Raw genomic sequence first — 18,406 nt, forward strand, 5'->3', positions numbered from 1 at the left:
GACCTCTATCTCTTTACTCATTCTTTGGTTTCTATCACCTCCTTCCTTTTTTCCTCGATGAAATTAAGTGTATGGTTCTTATGAGTTTGGAAGGCCCCATCAAGCGTATAGACACAAAGAAGCAAAACAAAGAACTTTAGATAATGATGAGAATGAAGAGATGAGGACTCGAATGGGTTGAGGACTTGAATGGACTAATCGTTAGTTGAAACATCTACGTTTACAAGTAATGGAGGATTCAATCATCAGGATGCAATTTTCATTTAGTGTTAGGATCTGTCGAATTTTAGGTACAAGTCGCATGTCTTGGCCCCTCTTCGATCTAGGTATTGTGAATTTTTCTTATGTCCGTAACCCTGGCTAGTGAGGATTCCCCATCCAACCGGTACCGAGAATGTCGAACCCATGAATTTATTTGTAAAAGAAACAACTGTTACGTTGCAAAGTTGTTACAACATCATCGCTGGGACAGAAATATTATTGCCTGAGGAACAGGAACATTTGTACACTAATTTGTTATTCCCTGAAATAGAAATCTCATCCATGAAAAGGAAAGACATGGCTGTGGAGCCATGACCAAGGCAGAGAGTACTTGTGGGCCCTTTCAGCATGAAGCTCGAAAGCATAGCCAGCATATTAGCCAAAGTCGAATCGGTCTGAAGCCCGAACCGAAAATCTCGAGCTGGTTCGATTTTCGTACTACCAGGCTTTATTGAACTTCCCTTCGTGCCTGCGTGGAGCCATGAAGGTGTTACGACTGTTGCGTCACTTTGCCGTTTTTCCAAGTTTGCGGCGGCTGAATCGGGTCCTGTAGTTGGGGATTGATAGGAAGGAGATAACATTGCGCATACTGCGACATCAATTGATCCACAAACACCAGAGCCACCATGGCCTCTACGATTGGAACCGCTGCATGAACCAGCCAAGCGTGTCCCTGTTATGTTTCGATCACTATTCTTTTCGTGCTATATTGCACAGAAAAGCACTCATTTCTAACTTTTACCATTTTGCTGCATTGAAGATATGATGCTTGTGCGTGGAAAAGAAAACTGGAAAATGAATCATTGTCTCGCTTATGTATACTTACCTCGAGGAGCGACACACGGATCGAACCGAATGTGGGTGGTTAGCTCAGTTTCCCTCTTATCTCTAGTCACTGTGTGCTGCTTCTTCTGCAGAAGTGTATCAAATCTGAATTAACTTCGCAACATCTACGGGCAATCCTGTGATCAACTTCACAGGTTCAAGTACAAGTCTGCATAAATATGACGAAGCGTTGTTTTGAAATAACATGGCATTTACCTGATTTTGCAATTAAATCTAATGCGAGACAAAGAAATTACTAGAGAAATCAACAAGGAATGATACAGAACACCTAGTTTGATTTGAGTGTTATAAAGCTTTCCTGTTTTACTCCAAATATGTCAAGAACTAAGGCTTCGTTCATTTTGTGGAAAATAATTTCCGAGAAAATGATTTCTGAATTTTCTGGCGTTTGTTTCCCGGAAAATAAATTCCTGGGGAAAATGTTTTCCATCAAAGGAAAAAAGTTTTATAAAGTGGGGAAAATATTTTCCACTTTTAAAAAGTGGAAAACATTTTTCTCACTTGACCTCTCTTATCTCACATTTCTATAAATCCTTACTTCCTCCTCCTCTTTCTTCTTCTTCTTTTTTTTTTTCTTTTCTTTATTTTCCATATTCTTCTTTCTTGGCTAGTTGTTGGACCAGATGAACCTCAAGCTCATCGATCTCAAACTCGTGCTCATTAATCTAGCGAGCCTCAAGCTTGACGCTCGCGCTCGCCAATCTGGTGAGCGGAAAATATTTTCCCTACCAAACACCGGAAAATATTTTCCAAAACTTTTTCAAGTTTTAGCTGAATACCAGAAAATATTGTCATTTTCCTAGAAAATGACTTATGAGAAAATCTTTTTTGGAAATGATTCAATTTCCGTGAAACGAACGAACCCTAATATAAAACTTGTATTTTCAAGAGTCAGCGTGTCATTTGGGCGACTACCCAACTAGGGCCAGGCACCTGGGACATGTACAGAGGTGACTGTATAATCCGGGCAAGCGAGCCAGCGTCCAGAGGGCCTGGTTGGGAAACCGGCCGTGCAGGGCTGGCAGCCTGGCCACCAGTAGCAAATTAGCTGCTAAGTCATTTAAACTGGCAGCCTGGGCAGCCGGTCCTCTCCGATGGCTCCCCACGATACCTTTTAACATGTATCTTACCTTATTTTAGTCTCAAGGCTTCGATCCAACTCGGATTTGGCTAGAACTTGAGCCACAAACTCAGTGTGTGTTTTGCATGCTAGAGAGAGAGAGAGATTACCCCGATAGTCGGCGTTGGCTTGAAAGCTACTCTCATGTTTATGATTTCCCCATTGGAAATTCCACCCTGATAAACCAGAGACACAAGATCAAACGAAGATGTGCTTAGAACTAAAAAAGACTTGTCACTTTCTAGTTCTAATCCAAGGAAGGAAAACACTTTTCGTGCCAATTAACTGTCATGGACACTGATTACTCTTTCAAGATCATACCTGAATGCCACCCGAGCGGTTTGTTCTCGTCCTGATTCTTCCGCGGTCCAAGTAGAACTCGTCATTGTGTTGGCTTCCTGTCAAACGTGTACCTGATAGGGTTGTTTACAGATCAGAACGAAGATGTTTAATTCTTTACGAAGAGTCGTGGCAATACACAAGGAATTCATTCGTTCTTTCTACTCATCCAAAGAAATAAAAGTCGCGGTCTGCTACATATGAGTTTCCATACCAGCAAAACCGCTACCAAACTCGAATCCCATCGTGGCGGGTATAGATAAGAGAGCTCCTGCAAACAAGGCTGAGAGTTTGTCGAAAACTGGTGAACCAAGCCCTTGAACAAGAAAATCCATCTTACCGAGGCTTAGATCACGTACATCAAGAACTACCTCATAAATATGACAAGTCAGAATAATGAAGACGATCAAAAAGTGGAAGGCAAAGGTATGACCCCGCATTTTCTTTACCAAAGCAATAGATAAACTAGACCATATTAGAGTTCTCGAGGAAGTCAGGGAAAAAGTTCTAACCACGTGGAGCGTTCCTCACTAGGCATGAGACAACACCGCCAACAGAATCCCCTGTGATCCTGGCGGCGTCGATTGCAGCAATCATCTTGTCTGCATAGTCAGCATCTGGACACCTGACAATGTTGCTCTCTATCTGTCCATACATGAAACGTCAGGAATATGGTCAAGAGCAAAGAAGTATCGCAGATTACGAGAGGATGTTGTAGGTCTCATCTCGTCACGAAGTTAAGAGAAGCACATGCGATAGGACGAAAACTTGTTTGACCTTTGAAGCAAAATCAGTACATTTGGTGTAGTGTCCCCAGAAGCATTTTATATGTAGGATTACGGGTTAGGATTAGACGATTACAATTTACAAGTAAGGTGACGCTACAATTAACCTAATCCTAAACCGTGATCCTAAATACATCTTTAACAATACAGATTATTTGTATTAAACCCATCAGCTATCAAGCTGTCTCTTCTGTTCTTCTTATAGTAATTGTGAATGGATTGGAGAGGATAACATGTGCTAGTTCCAACCCTCTCAAACCTGCCAAATTTCAACAGACGGACTACTATCAACGTTGATGACGTGTTTCACCAACGGTAATAGCTCATTTGTGTAGCAGTGTTACAAAGAACTATGTGAAATCTCCCTAGCTTCCTCAATGGCAACATATTCTTAGAAGCAATTCAGAGAATGAGAGCCAATTCAAAGGGGACAAGTATCATGACTCATGCTTTGTCCTAAGCTGCATTCAGATGAATCCTCCAACCCGTGAAAACGCCGCACGCTGTTTCTAGGGGGGAATAGTGTTTCAGCATACCATTGCGGTTGTAGCTTTGTAACTATACTCTCCTACTAAAAGACGTGATAATTCAGACACTCCACGTTGGAAACACAAGATACCCAGGCCATTGAAATGAATTCGATGGAGAATATACAGAATTCCATGACAGATGTACCTGCTCAAGCGTCACAGATTCTTGATCTACCAAATGTTCTGGAAGTACTACCTCATGGGCTTGAGAGACATAAGCAAGAACCTACAGGCAACAGAGAAATTAACATGAGGGTGCGCTCTAAAACGTGTGCAAGCACGCACGAATGAGCGTAGGCAGGCGGAACATTGAGTTAAGCTTTGCAGAATTTGCCCTCCAAACACGAGAGACATCCATTAGAAGTTACAAACTCCTATGCATTAAAGATGAGACCCACAACCACAAGGCAAGCTCTCTCCATCGACAAGTATAGCATAGCGATGTGGTGAGGGAGTCGAATGCATTAAGCTGGATACCCAAAGAAAATATAGAAACGCATGCAACCATTAGAAATGTCGCGTGTTGATGTAGTGTAGCGAGTCAAGCTACTCATAGGCTACTCGAGCCAGCTCCTGCTCACTCACTCATATTCAGGTTTCGTGTTTTCTCACGCTCGGTTTAGTTTGAGCCTTGCAGTGCTCGACTTGACAATTCCCTTTCTTAATCAAGGATCAATTCTTTGTTAAATAGTCACCGCTCGAGAAGCAATGGTTCTAGGTTTTTTCTATATCTAAGGCTCTGTTTGTTTCGTAAAACTCATTTTCTGGGAATATATCTTCCTCATATTTTAGTGGGAAAATGAGTTATAGGAAAAGATTTTCCTAGTCAATGGAAAATTTATGCTCAAATTCAAGAAAACAATTTTCTCTTTGAAAAATCGGAAATCATTTTTCAAAATAGGACTAGATATCTATGTTTGAATTAAAAGTTCTATGTTTGGGCACGGAAACCCTAACACTAGTTCCTAAGCCCTTGATAGTGGCTCTGGGTAGGGTTGGGTCCACTGGGGTCCATTGAGGCCAAGCCTGAGTCCAAAGAGTTTGGGCCCACAAGTAAGCCTAGGATTCCAGTACCATTGCTTGACTCCTTGGCACCCTAGCTTGGGTCCACAGAAGCTAAGCCCGAGCCCTTATGCTCTTGCCCTCTCTAAAACCCAAGCTCAAGTACATTGAGGCCAAGCTTGGGTCCATAGTGCCAAGGACATAGACATCCTGCCCTGGATTGGTCCCATCGAGGCTGAGACCATTACCTCAATGCTAGCGCTTAGGTCCATGACGCCTGAGCCCGTGCCCATTAAGGCAACGCCTGAGACCTTGGTGCCTAGGCCTAGGTTTATCGAGGCTAGGCTTGGGTCCCCGTTTCCCATGCTCATGTCCATTGAGGCTTGGGCCTGGGTTCTCGACAGATATGCCTAGGTCCTTGGTTCATCAAGGCTGGGTCCAACATGCACATGCCCACCCGGGTCAATCAATGCTAGGCTTGAGATCTTGACGACTATGCCTTGGTCCATCGAGGCAGGGCCTAGGACTTTGGTGCCTGAGCTTGGGTCCCTGACACCCACGCTTAGGTTCATCAAGGCCATGATCGAGACTTGTGCCTTGTTCCCTAGTGCCTGGATTGGGGTCTTTCGAGGCCAGACTTGAGACCCTAGTGTTTGCCCCTTGCTCATTGTTTGTTTATGTGCAAGTTACTAGCGCCACAATAATGTATCTCTATTTAAGAAAATCAAATTAGTTTTTTCTTACTATTTAGTGAAAAATATTTTCCAACTCATTTTTGGGTTTTAGCCAAACATTGAAAAATATTATCATTTTTCCGGAATATAAATTTTTGGAAAACATTTTCTACGAAACAAATGGGCCTAAATGTCTTCTATTTTGTGTAGTCTATCTATGTTAAGAGGTTAATTAACAGTCATGTGCCAGTCACGTGACTATATGAGCTCCAATATTTGAGATTAGAAGTCGTTATATTAGATCAAGAGCTGAGACTATCTTATTTTTGTAACCGTAGTAATAATAGGTATTTTTCACTTATATATATATATATATATATATTTTTTTTTTTTCATTCAATTGACATCATCGGTTTTGCATAAACCCTAGAATATCTTTTCTTTATTAAAGTTAAAATTCAACTCTATTATAACCATTTTTTTTTCTTTTTGCTGTCTTTCACTCCTCCGATCGAAGCCCTTGTCACAGTTCGTGTTGCATCAATTTGGCATCAAAGAGAAAAGAGGTCCTAACTTGCGATTAGCCGATTAGGGACCTCGTTTAATTACGATGGTTGAACGTGGAAGAGGTCATGGAAGAGGCAATTGAGGCCAACATAATATAGAGATCTTTCTAAGTCTTTTTTGTCGTTAATTTTTCTTCATTCAGTAAAAGAAAAATGACATAAATGGTTATTAAACTTTGATTCAATATGCAATGTGGCACTTGAAATTTTAATTTGTTTAATATTATCCTTGAACTTTTGATGAAAATTCAAACTACTCCTTATATTATATAAAAATGTTTAATGTTGTTTCCGAATTTAAATTAATTGAATAATAACATTGGACATTTTGATATAGTTCTGAGAATAATTTGAATACTTACTAAAAGTTTATAGATCATACTGCATATTAGGTTAAAGTTTAAGGACCACATTGAATGAATTAAAAGTTCATAGACCACATTGCACATAAACCTAAAGTTCAAAAACTATTTGTGTCATTATCCCTTAATAAATATCATTGGTCCTTTTATAAACCTTCAAATATCTTTTCTCTATTTCAGCTATAATTCAACTCTAATTCAGCCTTCTTCTTTTTTTTTGCCATCTTTTCCTTCGCCAGCTGCGTCAATTGGTATCAAAGCCCTTGTTACAGTTTTTCCGTACATAAATTACCCTTGTTTTCACTCACGATTTTACTTCTCCTTCCAACCTCTGTCTGGCCGATATCTTTCTTATCCTTAACTTCCTCGTTTGCTAATTTTTCCCACTTTCCCTCCTCGCCCTCCATCTCTTCAATGGTTTTGTTCTGTTTCCCGAGCTAGAGATAGTCTAAGCAAGTAGCGTCTTCCTCTGATGAAGGTTCTCTTTACTCAGATGGACAACAGATCATGAATGAAAACAAATATGTCAAGCCAGAACATAAATAAAAGATCAACAAGTGGTACATAAATGCAAGACTTGACACCAGAAGTTCAAATCCAGCTTAAAAGATTACGGTACCTCAGTCCTCCAAAATTCTTTCAGAAGTTTCTTAGCAATAGCTCCAGATGCAACTTGACCGATGGTTTCTCTTGCTGAAGATCTACCACCACCCTAAAGTTGATAATGAGTTTAATAGAAACTTGGTCAGAATCTTCTGTCCTCATAAAATCCAAGCATTTTCAAGCATCTGCTATGGCAGTGGCACAAAATTACCCCTATTGCTCGGACACCGTACTTCATATCGTAAGTCGCATCGGCATGAGAAGGTCTGTAAGCTAACGACAATTCGTTGTAGTCCTGCAAATTCCAATCCGGAAGCACTTGTTTCAAACCACTGTGGACAATAAGGAAACAACAACTCCATGGAGGGATTCTCAGAAGACTGTTTCGACATATTTAATACAGCTGACCCAACAGCGCAGTTTCAACCTCCTCTGGACGCTAATTATATCTGTCCAAACATATCCTAGCTTCACGATGTGATAGCATAAAATTTACCCCTATCTAATTTAACAAGACTGATCAAATAGACACAAAAACTGTCGTTTCTGAGGTCGTGTTTTGTCATCAATTCTGTTCAACAGTTCCCAAGGAGATACTTACATGTGCTTTCTGATCAGTATTAGGAACAGATATCATGATCGGTGTCCCAGTAGTCAACCCTGTACTAAGATAGAACGTTACCTTAATTTGAAAAAGACAACAAGTGGCGAATTTCAAGCAGGAAGGAAATGAAAAAACAGCATTAAGAGGATCAGGAGAACCGAACCTTCAGAGACTCCTGAGTATATTTTACATGTATCGGTCTCCTTTCTTGTGCTAGTCATTCGGCTCTGACCCGGTCTCCTGTATACAGGTAAGTGGACAGTCAAAGGTTAGGGATTCTTTTAGGCACTGATAAAAGTAACTGAACCATGCATTTTCACTAATTATGGAACAATGTGAAAAGATTATCTTATGTAGATAAGAATACAATTCGAAACAATTTGATCAATATAAATGATCAGGACACAGCCAGCTATTAAAGGGGCAAGAACCTTCTGTCCAGTTCGGCCTGGATGTCTGCTTCCGAAAGCCGCATTCTAGGGGGACACCCATCGACAACACAACCAACACCACCCCCGTGAGACTCGCCGAATGTGGTGACACGGAAGAAAGTCCCAAAGGTATTCCCAGTCGCTTGTACCTCTGCGACAAAGCATTCATCAGGCCAATTCCTGAATGGCAAGTATCGCCACATGAATGAAAATCAATTTCAGATTGAGTACGTGCGCATCTATTCAGAAGCTCCGCAACATTTCCTATAGATCAAGAACATCGAATGCAGTCTATTTAATTCAAGGACGAATCTTGAGCAATGAAAGTGAGCTTATCGAATCTCATACGTGAGTAAACAATGCGCCCATATGCGCAGAGTACATATGCCGGTGTCAAATATCTTGCTTCTTGACCCAAGCCTGTATGCATTAGTTCATTACTCAAGCACTTCTTATCAATTGCGAACTTCTATGCAAGATTATGCCGAAGAACACAGGTTTTTTGTTCCACAAACCACATCGAATGAGCCGACATGAATCAACCAGGTACCTTGTACTTCAGTTGGGGGATGGTGAGGAAAATCTAAACGGCTGATCTTGATGACGACATTTGAAGTTCATTTTTGGGCATTGCTTGTAAAGGCAAGCATGGGTAGTAAGCAGTCCCAAAAGAGGAAAAGACGGGACAAATGAAGCCCCCACCTTGCTAGCAACCTATACGGACTCTACAGAGAAGAAGGTGAAGCTACTACGCCGTATCAGCGCACCTGCTAAAACAATTACTACTCAGGCAAACGAAAAGTCATATTAGAGTCGTTAGTATTATTTAAGGGTAAATTTGGGAGGACAAAAAGTGAGGTCTAATTTTAGTAGAAGTGAATAATTATGAAAAATTATAACAAAAAAAGGAGGTGGGGGTTCGAATCTGCAAAAAATTAATTTCGGGAGTGAGTTTCGACTTCCACGCCCTAAGTTATAATATAAATATAATAGAATCGATAAAAAAAATTATGAATAATTATAACAAAAAAAAAAGTGTTTATAGCGTTTGGTGTGCATTGGCCACTGGTGATATTATGCATGTGCCTTTTTTATTTATTTATTTTTTTTTTTTTTTATTTTATTGAGGTAAGGACAATAAAAGCTGCAAAATTATTTATGCGACGTCAAGTTTATCGTCAAAATTTTATAATGATTTCTTTGTCGCCAATTTTTTTTTTTTTAAATTATTCATTTAGGTAACCCCAATGGTTTAACTCATCAAAAAATATAATATATTAAACATATTCGACATGACTCATCAAATCACTTAAATGATTGACTTTAATTGAAGTGAGAGTTTATCAAGAATTGACACAAAACTTTTTAAAATTTACAAAATGACAAAATGAACTAAAAGCCAAAAATCAGAAAGCAAATCTTCCGTTTCCACCGTTCTTTTTGTACCAATTAGTAAAATGACAAAATCTCTCTCTCTCTCTCTCTCTCTCTCTCTCACAGTTCAATTCAAATATAATATTTTATTAATATTTTTTTTGATAACTCAATTCAAATAAAATATTTTATTTGTTTTTGAACTCTCCCTTTCGTGAAAAGAAAAAGCTGCAAAATATTTTATTTGTTTTCCTCTTAAAAAAGAAAAAGAAAAATAAGGCTAGAGTAGAATTTTTATCAGTTCCCTTTCTCAATTTCAAATTTGCTTCTTCTTTAATCTTGCGGTGTTTCGAGATCAAACAATAGTGCACGAAGTCTTATTCGAATGTGCTAATTCTATATAATGACTCTTCTTCTCATTACACTCCAAAGAGCGATAAGCATCTCCATGCAATTCTCGTTGATTTCGGATTAGATTAAAGCATCGTTGCTCATCTCTCTACTTAGAATTGCATTGTTCTCATGTCTGGCCCTTATCTGCTACTCCTCTGAAGCCGCTCATGGCCGTGGCTTCGTCATCTTTCTCTTCAAATGTACATCCCACGAACCGCCCCGATTGCTTTCCTAATGCTATCACGCCTTCTATGCGTAGAACCGATAGGTGGCTCTAGTCAAACTGCCTGAGAGCCAAGCTACCTGCGTCTCTCATTGCCAATAGAACGTCCGCTCACACGAGTCGTCCGACCTCGAGGCTTGGTTTGACAATCGGGGAAGGTCGACGCTAGTGCTTTCAAGGACAAGAGGTAGTGTGCCTCAATAACGTTATTTAGTACATAAATTGCAAGGCCTGCAAGTTTAAAAAGTTGAGTGCCAAAAATTTGCGAATGACCGCTTTGACTTCAAAATAGTATTAATTGCTAATTTAAATGGCTTATGATAAATAATTTATTGTTAAAAAGACGTTGGATTTTTCAACGAATTAAGTCATCGGAGTTTCTTGAATGAACGGTTTAAAAGGTTATGGAACCAAAGTAATTTGTTCGTAAAAGTTTTCATGCCAAACTTAGTATCATATAATCGTTTTGTGACCTTATTGTACTTTTCTTTTCCTACTTAGTGCAATTCTTCATGCCAAAGACGTTAATATGTTAGGGGTAGAATCTAAAACTTCTATATTAAGCTATCTACCGAAGCTAGCTCCCCTGACACTCACTTAATGCAGTGTTGTACTAGCCGCATCTGTTTTCGCGGAAGCTACATTTCTACTTAAGCTTTCAAGCTAGAGATGGCAGCTGCTTTTAGCGATTAAATGCCATTATCCTCCTAGAATACGCTGGGTTATTTAGTTAATCGTTATATTTCTTCTTATAAAGAAAAAAGCACAGTAATAATGAGGATTCAGGTAGGGCTTGAGTTCCTGCATACTTGATTGGAATGTACTTGGAACACTATATATAAACCCATCTAGAATTTTAGGATTGGCCCGACTTACATTTGAGGCAATCAACGTAGAATTTGATAATAAGACCGATTTTCCTAAACTGTTGCTAACTAGAGTGCTTTTACAGATATTTCAACTTCATTGCATAGAACATTGGGCTAATTTTGTAAAAAACCCCAAACTTTAGGTCTAATCTTAGTTCTTCCAAAAAAAAAAAAATGTCTAAAGAAAACCTCAAACTTTTGGTTTAGTCAAATCTGCCCTTAACCTTTTTTGTCTTAGAAAAATCCATCTCGAACTTTAGATTTTGTCCAAAATCTACCATAAATCATTTTTTATCTCAGAAAAAATCCCAAACTTTAGATCCAATTCCAAATCTAGTCCTAAATTTGCCCCACTTTAGCCCCTTATCCAAAAGTCGCAGCTAGTCATTCATAATTTTTATATCCTATAACGGTTTTATTTTGAAGATAATTTTTCATGTTGCCTTGTTAATGTGTATTTTATTATCAATATGGAAATATCATGTTAAATTAAGACTGGACCAATGGTTAGATTTGAGAATAGATTAAAAGTAGGTGATTGTTTTTTGATAAAATGAAATTTGGGGCTGATTTGGGACTGGACCTAGCTAATGGACTCACGTTATCATATCATTTGTTGTTCCTTTTTTGTTGCTTGTTTCGTGCTCCTAGCCAAGAGACCGGAGAGAAGACGACGAAGTGCTCTTAATCCATTCTTTCTCGTTTTCATGACGAGCAAAGTTTCGAGATCTATCTATCTTACCCAAACTCAAAGTACGAAAGCATATAAAAAATGGTAACCCCATGAATAAGAACACACACTCACAAACAAAAGACACGAGTTTAGAGTGCTCACGCAGATTCTGGGACGTCCATTTGCGGATCGAGGACAGTGACGGCGAAGAACCGCGAAGCTCTCTCGGCAGCGAACTGAAGCAGGAGGAGGAAGACAATGGAGCTGCGGCACACGGCAGACTATATGCCATTTGTAACATCCTAGGTCTCTACTGTATATATTGTCCGCTTTGGACATTAAGTTCTCACGATTTTGTTCCTCTCGGGGCAGTCCATACTACAAAAAAAAAAACGCGTATGTACAGTTAGAGGGACCCAAGCCTTATAAGATAGCCCATGACTCCCTCCCTAGGCGATGTGAGACAAGAGAGAGACTCCTTCCTTGCGCACGTCCAGGGACTGAGGCGTGGACGCACCGCCATCTCTCTTCCCCGCGCACCATCACTTGGGCCTTCACACTCTCCACCCCTAGAATGATATATCTTTTGCTTGAATTTAAGCAGCGTACTATGTAGATCTAAGTAGAATATTACATGGTATAGACAACATACTAAGTGGATATCAACAATGTACTGGAAAGCTGGATATTAGTGATGACTGTGAATATGAGCATAACACTTATACAATTTGCAATGACAATTCTTATCACGAACTTCAAAATTATTATATCCCTTGACAGCTTGTGATATGGTCTGGATAACTAATTTAGAAGATCCAGATTGACTATCCATCTTAAAGATAATTTATACGAAATATACAATCATGCCAAATATCTTGATTGATTGACAATCGTCTTGAATGTAAGATAATGACCATAACTGAAGCACTCCCATATTTTGGAAAGAAAGGTTTGATTGTATGGGTGACTAAATTTATGTGAATTCTGATTTATTGAATTCAATGGCTACCCAAATCTTTGCAACAACTTGTCCAATGGCTAGTTTGGAGATTGATCCTCTTAAAGATTGTCCAAGGGAAGTTCGGATGTTGAGGAGTATAATAGAAGATCAAGGCGCTGAAGAGAGAGATAGATCAAGAGTTCATAATTGTAAATCTCAAGAGACTTTATATCCTTTTGGATTATCTTTTGTGAGCTTTAATATTATAATATTCAAGAAGTGTTGGCAATGTGAAAGTTTGTGCTTAGGTGTATGATAGTGCGGACTATCTGTTTGGATATAAATTGCACCAGCTTTGAGGAGAAGTGCTTGAATATAAGCAGCACCTCGTACTGTAACTTCTCAACTATTGACAAGTAGAATTCAGCTTGAGGCTATTCGTCTAAAAGAGTGGACATAAGCTTACACCAAGCCGAATCACTATAAGTTCCTGTGCATTATTTTTTGTCTCTTTGCTCTTATTTACTTACTGTTGATAGTGTTGGAGAAATTCCTCTTGAAGTGTTTTGAAGTTGACAAAACGTTTCCATCAGTCTAGTCTGAAGGATTGCAGACTCTACTATTTAAAGTCTCGAAGACCTCCGGACAGCCGACTCAAGACTCAAAGTCTATCCTCATTGGCATCTCTAATTTGAAGAAAGGCTATCCAGGCTGGATGTTTCATTAAGGATGTGACCTTATCGACGGAGAAGATCTCTTGGCTGGATGTGACATAACAGAATTCTTTATTTGATCACAATTGATTCGAATATTAAGGATCCGATGATTGACAAAGTTTACTTGGAAGGTTCTACTTATGGAAACCGAGATCCTGATTGTATGGGTGAACATGATTGATGGGCTATCGACATGTTCCTTCAATAGCTCGAATGATCTTCCTAATTGATTCCATCTAACGGGTAGATTGGAGGAATTCCTTTGGTAAGTGCCAACGAGTATGATGGCATGAAGGAGTATATAAGGAAGACGTTTTAGTCGTTCGAGAAGGTGTACGAGAGAAGAATTCCAAAGTCTGAAGCTCCTTGTTTCTAGTCAATTCATTTGTTGAGCATAATTGTGTAAACAAAAGAGAGTCTATATTCGTGAGAAACCTTGAGGAAGTGTGGTAGAACATCTACACTTTGTGGAATCAAGGAAAAGTGCTGTAACTTCTCTTTTGTTCATAGTGAAATCCAGCCGGTGGGCTGTCAGTGCGGAAGAGTGGACGTAGGCTTGGAATAAGCCGAACCACTATAAATCTTGTGTTCATTTCTCTCTTCCCTATCCTTTACTTTACCTTGATCGTATTTTCCTTTCTATCGATTGCCTAAAATCGCTTCCGTATCTCGAAAATTTGTTTGTGCACCTATTCACCCCCTCTAGGTGATTATACTAGCTATCTCAATTGGTATCGAGCACATTGTGTACTCACTTTTGTTGAAGTGTTTTACTTCGAGTTAAAGATCCATGGCTAGTATGTTGGCTCCGGGAGCTGGTAGAAGGGCAAAGCAATACCCAGACCTCCTTACTTTGATGGAAAGGATTACAACATATGGAAGAACAAGATGAAAGCATTCCTAAGATCAAAGGATCCTTTGGAATGGGACGTTGTAGAAAAATGAATTATTCCTAAAGCTGCATTTGTCTCAGAAATATGAAAAGATGTTGTTGAGTCTAGTGAAATGACTCAGGAAGAGAAAATCAAGAGACAAGCTCTTGATGCAAAAGCAATTTATTCCTTATATTGTGCTTTATCTCCTATTGAGTATAACAGAATATCTTCTTGTGTTACGGCTAAAGAAGTCTGGGATAGATTACATATTACTTATGAAGGAACCGATCGAGTGAAAGAGACTAGAATCAACATTCTCCTCGGCCAATATGAAGCCTTCAAAATGAAACCAGGAAAATCTATAACTGATATGTTTAGTCGTTTTACAGATATTGTGAACGGTCTTGAAAATCAAGGTCAACCAATTTCTGATCCCATGAAAGTAAACAAGCTACTGCGTGGACTCTCCAAGAATTGGAATCACATAAAGACCTCAATCAGAGAAACCCAAAGAATAATACCTCTATCTGTTGATGAGTTGGTTGGGACTCTTCAGTCTTATGAAGTGGAATGAATTAATGAAGACGAAGACCCTAAAGGTAAGAAATCCATTGCGTTAAAATCTAATGATGATTATGATGCTACAGGTTCTGAAGACGATATGGATGATGAGGAACTTGCTCTCATGATAAGAAGATTCGAAAGCTGAACAGAAAATGAAGAAGATTCAATCCAAAGAAACAAAGCTTTCAAAAGCAAATGACTAAGTTTGTTGAGGATGATGAATCAAACAAAGATATAGTCTGCTTTAAATGTAAGAAAAAAGGGACACATCAGACCCAACTGTCCTCTTCTAAGGAAGAAGAAAGGAAATATTGAAAAGTACCGAAAAGCTCTTAAAGTTGAAACCTGGAGTGATACAGAGTGTGAAGAAAGTGATGATGACTATGCCAATGTATGTCCGCATGGCACAATCGGATTCAGATTCAAATTCCGAGATAGATTCAGACTCAGAAAGTGAATTTGAAGTAAGTAACTTCAAAATCCCTATTAAGGTTTCGAAGTATATTGATGAATTGTGTTTCAGTCTTAAGACTTCTCTTAAAAGAATTTCCGAACTCAAGAAAGAAAATTCTGCTCTAAAACAACAGGAAAATATTTTGAAAGAAAAAGTGAAAAGTTTAGACAAGAATGTTTCTTCTCTTAAAGAAAGTGAATATAACTTGTTAAAAGAAAATGCATTCTTAAAGAGAGATATCTCAAATATTTCCAAAAGATTTTCTATAGGATCGAGAAACTAGAAAAATTCTTTTGTTCAAAGACCTTATTTTAATAAATCTGGTTTGGGAATGACTGATGAAACCATTCCTTTAATTGATTTTCCTAAGGTGAAAGAAAGAATCAAACAAAGACCCACAAGAGATGCTTACAAAAATCATTTTAAAAGAATCTTTGTAAAACCAGTAGGTCGTAATGCTCTTAGATGCTCAAAATGCAATAGTGCGGATCATTTTGAAAAAAAATGTCCTATGATTTGGAAACTGTTAAAAAGGTATGGGCTAAAACTGCATATCATACTAACACCAATGGACCCAAGAAAATATGGGTACCAAAGAAGGCTTGAGTTTCTTTTTTAAATGCAGGTCACTATCAAGAAAAAAATGTAAAATGGTATCTTGATAGTGGATGCTCAAGACACATGACAGGAGACTCAAATTTCTTCATAAAACTTGTTCAAGTAAATGGTGGAAAAGTTTCTTTTGGAGGAAACAGCAAAGGAAAAATTATGGGATTTGGAACTGTAAAGATTGGAAATCTCAAAATCAGCAATGTTTCCTTAGTGGAAGGGCTCAATTACAATTTGCTTAGTATTAGTCGGCTTTGTGATACTTTTGGTTTCAAAATCAACTTTCAAGAGGGAATATGTTACGGAATTAGTAAAGATTCTACTCGAGTCATTCATGGGTCGAAGACATGGAAATATCTATCTCTTGGATGTGAAACCCGATGAATCACAATGTCTAATCTCAATCCAAGACGAAGCAAACTTATGGCACAGAAAGCTTGGGCATGTCAATATGAAGCAAATAGCCAAAATCTCATCAAAGAAGCTTGTTCATGGACTACCCAATTTATCATATCAAAAGTCTGATCTATGTACACCATGTACATTGGGAAAACAGGTTAGAGATTCCTTTAAACCAATAAATCAAGTTTCCACTAACCGTGTATTGCAACTTTTGCATATGGATCTTTTTGGACCAACCAAAATGCAAAGCATTGGAGGTAAGAAATACTGCCTGGTAATTGTGGATGATTACTCACGATTCACTTGGGTATACTTCTTGGCAAGTAAGTCTGAAACCTTCTCTCACTTTGAAAAGTTTGCTAAAAAGATTCAAAATGAAAAAGGGTATGTTATATCGAGTATAAGAACAGATCATGGAGGTGAGTTTGAAAATCATGACTTTACAAAATTCTGTGATGAATCTGGTTTTCAGCATGTATTCTCCTCTCCATATACTCCAGAGCAAAATGGAGTTGTGGAAAGAAAGAATAGATCTCTTCAAGAAATGGCTAGAACTCTTTTAATTGAAAGTAACATCTCTTCACATTTAGCTTTGAAGCAGTTTTTTACAGCATATTACATTATAAATAGAGTCTTTCTAAGGCCTATTACGGAAAAAACTTCCTATGAACTATTCAAAGAAAAGAAGCCTATTGTTTCATATTTTCATGTATTTGGATGCAAATGTTTTATACTGAAAAATGCAAATGATCGAGTTGGAAAGTTTGAAGAAAAATCGAAGAAGACATCTTCCTTGGATATTCAACCACAAGCAAAGCGTACGAGAGTCTACAACAAGAAGACTCAAACAGTGGAAGAATCAATGAATGCTAAATTCCAGGATTCTATGCAAAATGAACCCATTCAGATTCATCTTAAAGAATCTGAACACTCCAGAACTTTACAAAGTCTTAAATAGCTCAGACTTTGAAGGACCAGCAACAAGTGACCTATTTGAAGATTCAAGTGAAGAAAGTGACAATCAATCGACAAATTAACCAGCAACCGGAAACATAAGTCCGGTCATCCCAAAGATCTTATTATTGGCGACATCAATGAAGGAATTCGTACAAGATCCAAAAGGCGCGAAGAGTCTAGTCTTTGTGGCTCTTATTTCTGAAATAGAACCCAAAAGCATAGAAGAAGCTTTATCGATGAAAGCTGGATTGAAGCTATGCAAGAAGAGCTCGGGCAATTCGGAGTTAATGATGTCTGGGAATTAACTCCTAAACCGAAAGGTAAATCTGTTATTGGAGCTAAATGGGTTTTCAGGAACAAGATGAACGGGAAAGGAAAAGTAATAAGAAACAAGGCAAGACTCGTGGCCAAGGGATATACACAAGAAGAAGGGATAGACTATGACGAGACTTACGCACCAGTAGCAAGGTTAGAAGCAATTCGATTATTACTTGCTTTTGCTTATTATAAGAATTTCGGGTTATTCCAAATGGATGTCAAAAGTGCCTTCCTAAATGGATTCATCCAAGAGGAAGTCTATGTGGAACAACCACACTGGTTTGAAGACCCAAAGAAACCCAGACTCGGCATTCGGACTCAAAAAGGCTTTATACGGCTTGAAACAAGCTCCTCGAGCTTGGTACGACGAGTAAGTTTTTAATTGAAAATGGATTTGTTAAAGGTAAAGTAGACACTACTCTTTTCATTAAAAGAGAAAGCAAGAGTTTTCTACTTGTTCAAATATATGTCGATGATATTATTTTTGGATCCTCTAATGAAAGTACGTACAAGAAATTCTCTAAGACTATGCGGGATGAATTTGAAATGAGCATGATGGGTGAGTTAACCTTCTTTCTTGGACTTCAAGTAAAACAATTGAAGGAAGGAACTTTTATTTATCAAGAAAAATATGCTAATGATATTGTGAAGAAGTTTGGATTGAACAATTGCAAAAAGTCTGATATACCAATGTCAAGCTCCGTGAAGATAGATAAAGATGAAGGAGGAAAGAAAGTCGACCAAAAGTTATACGGGAGTATCATTGGTTCATTTCTTTATCTTACGCTTCTAGACACGATATTTTGTTTAGTGTTTGCATTTGTGCCAGATTTCAAGCGGACCCTAAAGAATCACATTTAAGCTTCTTTGCGAGCGTATTATCAAATATATTGCATCAACTTCAAGCTTCGGTCTC

General features: G+C 38.4%; 1 protein-coding gene across 1 annotated transcript; it reads right to left on the minus strand.

Annotated features, from left to right (window-relative positions):
* Window positions 1-469: 469 nt before the first annotated feature.
* Window positions 470-11,947, minus strand: LOC104423547 (chorismate synthase, chloroplastic-like). Its single transcript, XM_039302815.1, has 13 exons — window positions 11,818-11,947; window positions 8,124-8,274; window positions 7,856-7,932; window positions 7,690-7,748; window positions 7,300-7,383; window positions 7,105-7,197; window positions 4,027-4,107; window positions 3,079-3,211; window positions 2,781-2,882; window positions 2,549-2,640; window positions 2,338-2,403; window positions 1,088-1,172; window positions 470-909 (listed from the first exon to the last, which is right to left on the minus strand). The coding sequence occupies exons 1-13, from the start codon at window positions 11,945-11,947 to the stop codon at window positions 752-754; spliced, it is 1,311 nt and encodes a 436-aa protein (XP_039158749.1). The 3' UTR covers window positions 470-751.
* Between the last annotated feature and the right edge of the window lie 6,459 nt (window positions 11,948-18,406).

Source organism: Eucalyptus grandis, chromosome 10 (assembly GCF_016545825.1).
Source record: "Eucalyptus grandis isolate ANBG69807.140 chromosome 10, ASM1654582v1, whole genome shotgun sequence".
In the NCBI taxonomy this organism is placed as follows: domain Eukaryota; kingdom Viridiplantae; phylum Streptophyta; class Magnoliopsida; order Myrtales; family Myrtaceae; genus Eucalyptus; species Eucalyptus grandis.

Bases quoted from the DNA above. Each gene is read 5' to 3' on its own strand.
- LOC104423547 (XM_039302815.1), bottom strand. From the start codon at position 11,947: ATGGCATATAGTCTGCCGTGTGCCGCAGCTCCATTGTCTTCCTCCTCC. The intron at 2,883-3,078 runs GTTAGAACTTTT...TTCTTGTTCAAG, and splicing joins AGTGAGGAACGCTCCACGTG to GGCTTGGTTCACCAGTTTTC. The intron at 1,173-2,337 runs GTAATCTCTCTC...ACACTTCTGCAG, and splicing joins AGCCAACGCCGACTATCGGG to AAGAAGCAGCACACAGTGAC.